Source organism: Aquarana catesbeiana, linkage group LG06 (genome assembly GCF_042186555.1).
Source record: "Aquarana catesbeiana isolate 2022-GZ linkage group LG06, ASM4218655v1, whole genome shotgun sequence".
Taxonomy (NCBI): domain Eukaryota; kingdom Metazoa; phylum Chordata; class Amphibia; order Anura; family Ranidae; genus Aquarana; species Aquarana catesbeiana.
The window spans coordinates 405804280-405816960 of record NC_133329.1 but is presented as its reverse complement, the minus strand read 5'-3'; the positions used below and the strand labels follow the sequence as shown (position 1 = coordinate 405816960).

Sequence of the window (12681 nt, the reverse complement as noted above, 5' to 3'; positions counted from 1 at the left end):
ATCTTGCTAATAACCTTTTTTGGTTTAACATGGGGACGAAGTAATGTTGAGGCCCAGGAGTTCCTTATTGCCTAAAGGTAGTTTCTGAAATTCACCTCAACCAGGGCTTTGTTTATCTGGCCCTCTGTCTGGTTCCAGTTCACAAACAGCAAATTTCCTTCCATTGTCTGGATGTGGTTTGGACTGGCATGACCCTTTCTTGTCATTTTGCACTCAGCTAGATCTGTGAGTATGTCAGGGAAATGGTCGTGGAAGAACTGGCAATATTAAACATGGAGCGCATCTGGTGTACTCCCGTATGCATGCGCATTGGCAGAAGGATGGCGCACGTGCACGCTGGAGCAAATCAGTGAACGCGTGTGTGCACTGGCGCACGCATAACATGACAGATGTGACCACTTGCTGCCCTATAAAAGACTGCTGCTGATTCCACCAAATCACTGGATTGTCGGCAGCCTTCCTGTGTTCCTGAGCCTCTGTGTGTATTCCTTGGATTTCCGGTTGTGACTGACTTGTTCCTGACCTGTCTGATCTCTTATCCTGGCTTTGACCCCTTGGCTTGTTCTACCGACCTTGTTCCTGTCTGATCACCCGTGTATGACCCCGGCTAGCATTACGGACTTTGTTACGTCTTATCTGTTTGCCTTTCCTTATATGACCTCAGCCAAAGTCCTGTTTCCTCTACCTGCCTTTGCTTCCTAAATGATCATCCGTGTTTGACCCCTGGCCTGGCTTCTACTTCTGTTCCTGTGTGCACTGATTGCCAAGTACATCTGGAGTTCCCTGAGAGACGTCTGCCTTGCTGTGTATCCTCCCACCTCCAGCATTCACCAGGTGATCACCAGCCCTGCTGGCAACCTATGCTTCTTTGGGCACTACACCTCCTGTACCACCTTCAGGGGTGTACTGAACTTAGCCGCAAGGGGAGCCCTCTCAGCACATTGGCCTCGGATGAGGTACACGGCAGAGTGCTTCTTGGGGTTTTTGACATCAAGCAATTGTTTTCCAGATTTGCACGGCTGCCACTTGGTCTTCTGTTCTCACCTTCTCTAAGTTCTATCAGGTGGATTTTTTTGGTCTTATCTGATGTCAGCTCCAATGTCCTCCAGGAGGCTCTTTAAGCTGCAGGGGGTCCCTAGTTCTTTGTTGCTTTCTTGGTCCTGTAAGATCTTGTTTGCTGTGTAGCTCCCACCTCTTAGTTGGACAGCTTTTGGATGTCCTGAAGGTGAAAGACTTCCTGTGTCCATCAGCCAAAAAACAGCCAAAGCTTCCAAAACGGTGGCATGCTGGTTGTAGGATGGTGTGTTCTGGGCTGGCCTACAGTTTTTTGTTTGGCAGTCTTGTCTCTTCTCTTCCCTTCCCTTCCCTATTCCGTTGAGTTTATATACATTTAGCCTATGATTTATAACTAATCTCATTAACCTTCATTAACCTTTTTTTTAGCAGAATTCACGGAACCTACTTTGGAAGATCCTGATCCAGGTAATTATCTTGGAATCGTGTGATACGCAAGGTTAGTTGGTATTTTGTGACCACCGTTGAGTATCCATTTACTCCGTGTGACCTTATCTTTTATACTTTACCAACAAATTGGGTAACGTGCTTTTAAATCAACTTCAGTATATTTTTTACAAAACTTTGTATTTTAAAAACCGTAGCGCAAATATCAAGTGGCATAACATTTTTCAAAAATATGTCATATTTAGCGAGTGTTACGTAATTTTTTTTAACCACTTGGTGCCCATGCTATAACCGAAGGATGGCTACAGCGCAAGCTTAAAATGCCGGGAGGGCGTCCATGTATGTCCTCCCGTTCTCGCTCTTCCTTGGGACTCAGCTAATCACTGATCGAGGTAAAGGGCCAATCACAGGGGACCCTTTACCACGTGATCAGCTTTCAGCCAATGACAGCAGATCGTGGTAGTAAACAGAAGCCGGTTATTGGCTCTTTTTTTCCTTCACGCTGTCTGTGTGAAGAAAAGAAGAAAGCCATTAACTGGCTTATGTTTGAGGGACATCGGTCCCTTAGTGCCCACCAGTGCTGCCAATCAGTGCCCTCCAGTGCTGCTAATCAGTGCCCATCAGTGCCATCTATCAGTGCCCATCAGTACTGCTAATCAGTGCCCTCCAGTGCTGCTAATCAGTGCCCATCAGTACTGCTAATCAGTGTCCCCCAGTGCTGCTAATCAGTGCCTACCAGTGGCATCTATCAGTGCCCACCAGTACTGCTAATCAGTGCCCACCAGTGCCACCTATCAGTGCCCATCAGTGCTGCCAATCAGTTCCCCTTCAGTGTCTCATCATCAGTGCCACCTATCAGTGCCACCTATCAGTACAGCCTCATCAGTGCCTCCTGATCAGTGTCCACCAGTGCCACCTCATCAGTGCCCATCAGTGCAACCTATAAGTGCCTATCAGTGAAGGAGAAAAATTACGCTGTCTGCGTGAAGAAAATACGAATAACTGGCTTCTGTTCGAAGGACATCGGTCCCCTTAGTGCCCACCAGTGCTACTAATAAGTGCCCTCCAGTGCTACTAATAAGTGCCCTCCAGTGCTACTAATAAGTGCCCACCAGTGCTACTAATAAGTGCCCTCCAGTACTACTAATAAGTGCCCTCCAGTTCTGCTAATCAGTGCCCACCAGTGCCATCTATCAGTGCCCATTAGTGCTGCCAATCAGTGCCCATCACTGCCTCCTCATCAGTGCCACCTATCAGTGCCCATCAGTGCTGCCTATCAGTGCCACCTCTCTGTGCCATCTATCAGTGCAGCCTCATCAGTGCCTCCTGATCATTGCCCATCAGTGAAGGAGAAAAATTACCTGTTTGCAAAATTTTATAATAAAATATTAAATTTTTTTTTTTTTTTTTTAAATTCAGTCTTTTTTTTGTTTAGCAAAAAATAAAAGCACCAGTGGTGATTAAATACCACCAAAAGAAAACTCTATTTGTGTGAAAAAAAAAATGGTAAAAATGTCATATGGTTACCGTGTAGCATGACCGCGCAATTGTCATTTAAAGTGTGACAGCGCTGAAAGCTGAAAATCGGCCTGGGCAGGGAAGGGGGTATAAGTGCCCAGTAAGCAAGTGGTTAAACATGTGTGCAAAAAAAAAAAAATGCAGCAAAAGGGTTAAAAAAATAAATAAATAAAGTTTTTATCCTGAAATGGCTAATCTAGTTAATAAACTCTCTAATTTATGTAAAACCATTTACACAATACCTTATTTTAAGCATTTTGTTACTCCGATTTTTTCCTTCATTTTTTTTTTTTTTTTTTAGAAAATACGGATTCATTGGACAATGAAGACAGCAATGATGAGCTCCTTGCAAAGATGTACCAGGGGAAGAGAGGCCGCCGGAAGAGAGAGCAAGAATGGGAGAGTAGGAAGTGGATAAAGGAGAACTCCAAGGAATGTCCTCGCTGTAGATCCAAGATTCAGGCAAGCCGCCGGAGTCTGACGAAGGGGCTGGATCAGGGATATGTCCTTCTTGTACTTTGTTTGCATCTGTCCCCTATCCAGCTTTTATACAAATCAACTGATGGTGATAAAGGAGCAGAAAAACATGTGTAGCATTACAAACCAGGGAGCAGGGGGCTGACTATACAATGAGAAAACAGACGCAAGATTTCTACAATAGTGGCAAAAATAATATGACTTTTTTACATCCAGCATGTCTAGTAGACCCCTGATGTCTGCATAAGGAGCACTTGTCATTGCATAAAGCTACCACAAAGGGGCTTGTTTACCCTTGTTGATAGCAATAAAGTAAAAAAAAAAAAAATGTAAATATTTAAAAAAAAAAAAAAATTAAATAAAGTAAATAAAAATAAATAAGGAAAAAAAATGTAAAACCATTCCCGTCTCCCCGTGCTCACACACAAATGCAAACGGGCGCATGAATTAGAGGGGAGAGGGCGGAGGGGGGGCGGCGCACCTGTACCCTGCATGAGCAGCCGCCTCTGCATACACTATATTACCAAAAGTACTGGGACGCCTGCCTTTACACGCACATGAACTTTAATGGCATCCCATTCTTAGTCCGTAGGGTTCAATATTGAGTTGGCTCCGCCCTTTGCAGATATAACAGCTTCAACTCTTCTGGGAAGGCTGTCCACAAGGTTTAGGAGTGTGTCTATGGGAATGTTTGACCATTCTTCCAGAAGGGCATTTGTGAGGTCAGGGCACTGATGTTGGACAAGAAGGCCTGGCTCGCAGTCTCCGCTCTAATTCATCCCAAAGGTGTTCTATCGGGTTGAGGTCAGGACTTTGTGCAGGCCAGTCAAGTTCCTCCACCCCAAACTCGCTCATCCGTGTCTTTATGGACCTTGATTTGCAATTTCACGTGTTGATTCAAGATGACAAAGTGTAACTTGTGTTTTTTTTTTTTTTTATTCTTACAGAAATTGTCCGGGTGCAACAAAATGACCTGTTCTCAGTGTGAAGCGTACTTCTGCTGGATGTGTGGGACCTTATTGCCTAAATGGAATCCGTACGATCATTTTAGAGAGACCGTCTGCACTCAGTATGTATATGCCTTCAGCTTGGGTTGTTTGTGAATAATAGATACCGAAAGGACTTTTTTTCAGCGGGAACGCGGGGGAACGCAGTTCCGGCACCTCCAGCACTAGGGGTCTATTGTTGTTGAGGAGGCTTACTGTTTCTGGTAGGGGATCTATTGTTGCTTGGGGTGGGTCTTAAATTGCTGGGGTTCAGTTGTTGCTGGGAGAGATCTACTGTTGAGGGAGGGGACTATTGTTGTTGGCTGCCATAAAGTCTATTAATGCTGGCTATGAGAGATCTGTTGTTGATGCCACAAGTCTATCTATTGTTGCTGGGGGGGGATCTATTGTTACTTGCTACAGGGGATCTATTTTAGTTCTTTTCTTGTTATCATTACCAAATTCCATAAAAATTCCATACAATTTACAAAATGATACTTGGTTCTGTATTCTCTAAAAAAGGGAGTACTGGGAGATGGGTAGGGGGTGAAACCAAGGAATGGTGCTTGTAGGTGGGTAGGGGCGGAGAAAAGAGGTGTCTCAGAAAGGGGGAGTTCCTGCACCTATTCTCTAAGAAAAAAAGCCCTGGATACTGATAGGATATTTCTAAATTGTGTTATCTGCTCACCAGACTTGGAGGAACTGACCTTTGGAAACCAAAAAAAATGACCTACAGTAGTCAGAGGATCGCCTGTGGTCTCCCTGCAGCTGATCTTTCCCCATTGTTTACTATGCCTTATTCATTGTGTGGCTGTGTGGAAAATCGATCAATCTTGGAGGAACTGATGGATCTCATTTCCTGAGGCCCAAAAATGCCAGGACAGTAAAAATACCCTCCAAACAACCTTATTGAAAAGCAGACAGGCTGAGGTATTTAGTAAGAGGCATGGCTCTTACTAATGGTTTTTGAAGTTTTTGTCATGATATTTTTGAAAATGAAGAAAAAAAAAAAATGTTTTATTTTTTCCACATTTTATTTTTTTTACATGTGCAGTGGTGTGGAGGTGGCCCGCTGTCGGCTGACGTCAATCAGTCAGTCCAGGCTGGGGAAAGATCCCAACTTTTAAGTCAGGATTCACCCACATGCCTGGACCAGAAGCTGGCTCAGACTCTCAGCTAAGCCTGACGCTCCTGTCCCCCTCCACAGCCCAACGCTCCAGTGCTGCAACTTTAAGTCAAACATATTTAGCGCACTACCCCCGTAGGAGCTGCTGGGTAGTTCATTCCTTTCTGTTAGTGTGGTTCCGTTTCCCTCCCCCCGCACGAATAACTTCAGCAGACAGTCCAGAACAGTTGAATATCAAACTTTATTCTTTTCCCTTAGGCATGATAGGAAAGAATGTGCAATATGTACAGTCTGTATCTCCAGGAAGTATGAGCTGCCTCTAAATCTTTGGTTCCTGTAATGGTAGTTATACCCTCTTCCATTAGCAAACTGACCGATGTCTCTCTGAAAGACACTTGGTATTGGATGTTAGAAGTATCAGGCCTCACCTGCCTATGTTGACTCCTGCGATTCGTATTCGTTACGTTCACTAAAAGCCAAATTCGAAAGGAAATTCCAATACCTATAATTTAATAGTTAGTTATTATTTCTAATTAAACTGATTTTCTTTCTAATTTTCGGATTTTCTTATTTTCGGATTTTCTTATTTTCGGATTTTCAAATTTTCGGATTTTCTAATTCTGAAAATTCGAAATTGGAAATTTGGAAATTTGTAAATCCGAAAATCCGAAATTTGAGTTTTCGGATTTCCGTATTTCCGTATTCCCAATTTTCCAATTTTCCAATTTTTGAATTTTGAATTTTCGGACTTTCGAATTTTCGGATTTCCGTATTTCCAATTTTCCAATTTTCCAATTTTTGAATTTTCGAATTTTCGGATTTTCGAATTTTCGGATTTCCGAATTTTCGGATTTTCAAAATTCAAATATTCGGAAATTCAAAAATTTGGAAATCCAAAAATCCAAAATTGGAAATTTGAAAATTGGAAAATTGAAAAATTCGAAAATTGGAAAATTGGAAAATTCGGAAATCCGAAAATCCGAAATTTGAAAATTCTAAAATTGTAAATTCGGAAATTCGGAAATTGGAAAATTGGAAATTCGGAAATTCAGAAATTCAGAAATCTGAAATCCGAAATTCGAAAATTCGAAAAATCGAAATTGGAAAATTGGAAATTCGAAAATTCGAAATTGGAAAATTGGAAATTCAGAAATCCGAAAATCCGAAATTCGAAAATTCGAAAATTCGAAATTGGAAAATTGGAAATTCGGAAATCCGAAATTTGAAAATTCAAAAATTCGAAAATTTGAAAATTGGAAATTCGGAAATTCGGAAATCCGAAAACTGGAAAATTGGAAAATTCGGAAATCCGAAAATCCGAAATTTGAAAATTCTAAAATTGTAAATTCGGAAATTCAAAAAATGTAAATTGGAAATTGGAAATTCGGAAATTCAGAAATTCAGAAATTCAGAAATTCAGATATCCGAAATTCGAAAATTCAAAAATTCGAAAATTCAAAATTGGAAAATTGGAAATTCAGAAATCCGAAAATTCAAAAATTCGAAAATTCGAAATTGGAAAATTGGAAATTTAGAAATCCGAAATTCGAAAATTTGAAAATTCGAAAATTCGAAATTGGAAAATTGGAAATTTAGAAATCCGAAATTCGAAAATTTGAAAATTCGAAAATTCGAAATTGGAAAATTGGAAATTCGGAAATTCGGAAATCCGAAATTTGAAAGTTCAAAAATTAGAAAATTTGAAAATTGGAAATTCGGAAATTCGAAAATTTGAAAATTTGAAAATTGGAAATTCGAAAATTCGGAAATTGGAAAATAGGAAATTCGAAAATTGGAAATTCAAAAATTTGAACCCTGCTCCAAATTTTTTTAAAAAAATGGCGTGGGGTCCCCCAAAAATCCATACCAGACCCTTATCCGAGCACGCAACCTGGCAGGCTGCAGGAAAAGAGGGGGGGCAAGAAAGCGCCCCCCCTCCTGAACTGTACCAGGCCACATGCCCTCAAAATTGGGAGGGTGCTTTGGGGTTGATGGGGAGAAGGGCCTCATCCCCACAACCATTGCCCTGTGGTTGTGGGGGTCTGCGGGTGGGGGCTTATCGGAATTTGGACAAGGGGACCCCCAGATCCTGCCCCCCCTGTGTGAATTGGTAATGGGGTACAAACGTACCCCTACCATTTCACAAAAAACATGTCAAAAAGGTTAAAAAACACAAGAGACGGTTTTTGACAAGTCCTTTATTAATTTCTTCTTTCCGCTTCTTCTTCCATCTTCTGGTCTTCCTTCGGTGTTCTTCTTCCTCCATCTTCTTCTTCCTCCTCCGCTCTTCTCGTCCCGCATCTTCCTCCAGCTTCTTCTCCGCTCCATCCACACGATCCGCCTCAGTGGGAGTGTTCCACCGTATAACGCTTCGGTTCTTCTGACACTTCTTATATAACAGAGGGCAGGGCCATCCAGTGACCCCGCCCTCCTCTGACGCACAGTGACTTCACTGGGACTTCCCTATGGCTTTCCCCGTGTTGTCAGAGGGGGGCAGGGTCACCTATTTACGTCGTCACCCGTTTACATTACCGGGTGACCCCGCACTCCTCAGACGCACGGGGACTTCCCTATGGGTTTCCCCGTGTTGTCAGAGGGGGCGGGTCACCCATTTACATAATCGGGTGACCCCGCCCCCCTCTGACAACACGGGGAAAGCCACAGGGAAGTCCCTGTAAAGTCCTCGTGCGTCAGTGGAGGGCGGGGTCACCGGGTGGACCCGCCCTCCGTTATAAGAAATGTCAGAAGAACCGAAGCGCCACGTGGCAGAACACTCCCACTGAGGTGGATTGTGTGGTCGGAGCGGAGAAGAAGCCGGGGGAAGATGCAGGACAAGAAGAGCGGAGGAAGAAGAAGATGGAGGAAGAAGAAGATGGAGGTAGAAGAAGATGGGGCAGGACCCGGGTCCCCAAACACTTTTTATGACAATAACTTGCATATAAGCCTTTAAAATTAGCACTTTTGATTTCTCCCATAGACTTTTAAAGGGTGTTCCATGGCTTTCGCATTTGCCATGAACACCCCAAATTGTTCGCTGTTTGACGAACGGGCGAACAGCCAATGTTCGAGTCGAACTCATGTTCGACCCAAACATAAAGCCCAACCCTAATGAATGGTTATCAATGGAAAAAATGAGGAAAGACTTGTCATGTGACTTTGATGTCCAAAGTCATATGACAAGTTGCACAAGGTGTGAATGGGGTCTAAGTGACATAGGTCCTAGCCCTCTCTGTTTCAGCTCTGCTTTGCTACAAAACGTAGGCATGCTGGTAGTGCGAGGTCTTATCTTGGGCTTGCCTACAATTTATTTGTTTGCCAGTGTCTAATCCTCCTGAAGGCAGTAATATATAGGTGAAGGTTTTTTGTGTCCTTCTAAGGCTGGGATATGCAATTAGTGGACCTCCAGCTGTTGCAAAACTACAAGTCCCATCATGCCTCTGGGTGTCATGCTTGTGGCTGTCAGAGTCTTGCTATGCCTTATGGTGCTTGTAGTTCTGCAACAGCTGGAGGTCCGCTAATTGCATATCCCTGCTCTAAGGAATCCAAGAAAAAGATTTTAATGTGAGCACAAAAATTTAAAAAATTTCATATACATAATTAAATTTTTGATTGTTATTTTTTAGGGATTCATGACCACATGTAACCCTATAGTCTTCAAACCGAAACCCAAAGTGGAGCCCCCGAAAGAGGAGCTGCAAGCAAAATGGACCAGTGGACACAAATGGGCCACAGTCTACAGAGGAGAGTTCAGATTCAGCTGCAGTGGAAGAAAAGAATCTCCCTGAGATGGACATTGGATCAATTCCATCGCCTGTTTGTAATATAATACAGGATAACAAAGCTTTAAGTTGTTAGCTTCCTGAGGCTCGTAATACTGACATGTAGAACAGGCACAGTAGTGTTGCGGTATGATCTCAATACCACCTTAACCACTTGAGTACCATCCTGTAATACCCCTTCATTACCAGGCCATTTTTCAGTTTTCAGTGTCAGGACTGACAATTACTATATCCAATTCATTTTATATCAGTTATTTTAGACAGATTTTTCTTTCTTCTGGTGGTATTTAACCAGATTCCGCCTGGTCGATAGCAGAATGATGGCCGCTGTGGGGATCAGTTATCCTGACCAGGCGTCATATGACGTCCAGCAGGATTAGCCGCTCATGTGCGCCCCCAGGGGTGTACCCCTGGGGACGCACACGAGTGTGGTGTGTCGATCCGACACACTGCATCTCCAATCTAGGTAAAGAGCCTATGAAATAGGCTTTTTACCACGTGATCAGATGTGTCCAGTCATAGCTGATCACATGGTAACCAAGAAGTGCCAATTATTGGCTTTCCTCCATGCGTGATGACAAGGCGCGAGCAGCCGAGGAACGGTCAGCCGATCAGCGACCCTCCTGACAGGGGGGGGCTGCGCTGATAATCAGCGCATTTATTATCAGTGCAAACCCTTCAGCGATGCCCACCAGTGCCCGCCAGTGATGCCCATCAGTGCCCCACCAGTGATGCCCACAAATTCTTGCCAGTAATGCCAATCAGTGCCTACCGGTACCCACATGTGATGCCAATCAGTGCCCATCAGGGATGCCAATCGGTGCCCATCAGTAATGCCAGTCAGTGCCCATCAGTAATGTCTGTCAGTGCCTCCTCATCAGTGCTGCCTATCATTGCCCATCAGTGCCACCCATCCGTGTCCATCAGTGCTGCCTATCAGTGCCCATCATTGCCCTTTGCCACATATCAGTGTTCATCAGTGCTGCATATTAGTGCCACCTATCAGTGCCCATCAGTGCTGCCTCATTGGTGCTCGTCAGTGAAGTAGAAAACATACTTATTTACAAAATTTTATAACAGAAACAAAGAAAAACTTTTTTCAAAATTTTCGGTCTTTTTTTATTTGTAGCACAAAAAATTAAAAAAACCAATGGTGATCAAATACCACCAAAAGAAAGCTCTATTTGTGGGGAAAAAAGATAAAAATGTCATATGGGTACAGTGTCACGTGACCGCGCAATTGTCATTGAAAGTGCGACAGCGCTGAAAGCTGAAAATTGGCCTGGGCAGGAAGGGGGTAAAAGTGCCTGGTATTGAAGTGGTTAATAACCCCTAATTTATTTTTTAAAATATAAAGGAAAAAAGACCAAAAATTTAGGTTTGCTTATGTCTACCTTTCATTTGTTTACCTTTAAAAAAAATCCCACAACCACTGGAGGTCAGTGGCACTTAAAAAAAATCCCACTGCCACTAAAGGGTCAAAAAAAAAACACAACTTCACAAGGATTGGTGGTCAGTGATACTTAAAAACCCTCACAAAAAAAAGACAATCATTGATGGTCAGTGGCACGTCAAGCCCCCCCCCAAAAAACAAACTCACAATCACGGGTAGTTAGTGGCCCTTCAAGTTCCCCCCTAAAAAAAAATAATCCTGCAATCTTTGGTGATCAGTGACACTTCAAGTCCCCCGAAAAAAAAAAAAACACGATCATTGGTGGTCAGTGGCACTTCAAGCCCCCCCAAAAAAAACAATCCCACAATCATTTGTAGCTAGTGGCACTTCATGACCCCCACAAAAAACAATCCCAGAATCACACCATTATTGGTGGTCAGGTAGCACTTTAACCCCCAGCCAACCGTTCATTTAGCCTAACTTTTTTAGATGTTCTTTATACAAATTCCAGCACTGTAAAATCATACACAGTTCTCTTCGTTGGGGGGAGGAGTGCTGGAGAGATCTATTTTCCATAATTAATTCTGTCTTACGCTACCTGTTCTAACAAAGGGGTATGCATTTTGAAGTATTGTATGTTAATAAGAACTGGATTAAACCAGTCCCCAGACTTTCTACTGGGACAAATCACAGCAATTTTCTTGAGAAATGCTTGCAGTCAGCCATGACACCTTCTCCTAAGAGGCATCTAAATGTTTTTTAACATTTTTCTAGATAGACTGTGTAATTAGAAAAATATAGTAGGGTTTCCTCAAATTTGAACTGCAAAAGTGGAAGTACACTTTAAGGCCACCTGTGTTGACACTTGAAATGGCTGCAATTGGTTCAAAGTGATCACAAGGTACAGAGACACTCTGACTCTGTACGTAATGCCTGTGATATGTATGAGCTATCCAGTGACAGCTCAGATCATAGCCAATCATGGGTGCACTGACCGCCTAAGTGTGTTCTTCTGAATCAACGCATATAAACACTTATAAACGGAACTCCAGAAATACACGTCCACCTCCCCCAACATTTTATTTTACAATGCAGCAGTACGAAAGTTTTTAAACCTTATATAAATCTACTTCCGTTTACCAAATACTTCATTTAAAGGGTGAAGGTCTAAGCCAGCCATTCTCAACCCTTCAGAGATTGGTGAACCCCCTGCTTAAACCACTTCATTGGGGGTCAGTGGGGAAAATGCCCAATTATATTGTGGGCCAGTGGAATGCCACCCTTACAGCTACAAAGATCATTGATGTCCTGCAGCTAGCTTTTCCAAGTGGTTTTGGCCCCGGAACTATGCAGACACCATCAGCTGGGAGGTCAATCAGCCTCAGATCAAGCAACCCACTCTGAAGGAACCCCTCTGGAGGAGCCCTAGGGTTCCACAAAACTCTGATTGAGAATGGTTGATCTAAGTGGGCCTAATAGCCAAAAAGACTGTCTGTGTGATGCTAAGGATCCCTTGAAGGGTGATCCTTGTGGAAAGCTACTTCTGTTGATGAATAAATGTGGGCTGGAGCCCTAAAATGCAAATTTCTGAGTGGACTGAGTTCCTGAAAAGCTCTTCATCTGGAGTTCCTGAAAAGCTCTTCATCTGGAAATCTCTCAAATGTTATTAGGAAACTTAAAAATAAGTGAATATATTGTTATTTATCAGACCCCTGGCATATTCCACATCCCAAACAAGAGATTTCAACCTTTTCTCAGTACCGCACAATTCATATCCTAGAACTGGTGATATATTTATTTCACTTTAGTATTGACTCTGTTGAAAGCATTGATGTGGGCCAAATCATTAATTTTTTTTTTTTTTTAAATACATTTATTGAATTTTTGATACAAAAGTATAAAATGCCATTAACATGAACAGTATATCCATGAAGGCGAAGG

The 12681-nt window shown here is 42.8% G+C and overlaps 1 protein-coding gene across 3 annotated transcripts in view; it reads left to right on the top strand.

Moving 5' to 3' along the window:
• Positions 1 to 12324, top strand: part of LOC141147248 (E3 ubiquitin-protein ligase RNF14-like) — a 38419-nt gene extending 26095 nt beyond the window's left edge. For all 3 annotated transcript variants that reach the window (XM_073634446.1, XM_073634445.1, XM_073634444.1), the window contains exons 6-9: positions 1444 to 1482; positions 3281 to 3441; positions 4404 to 4525; positions 9192 to 12324. In XM_073634446.1, coding sequence (XP_073490547.1) covers positions 1444 to 1482; positions 3281 to 3441; positions 4404 to 4525; positions 9192 to 9201 — 332 coding nt within the window. In that variant the 3' untranslated portion in view covers positions 9202 to 12324. The remainder of the gene's footprint in view (positions 1 to 1443; positions 1483 to 3280; positions 3442 to 4403; positions 4526 to 9191) is intronic.
• The last annotated feature ends 357 nt before the right edge of the window (positions 12325 to 12681 follow it).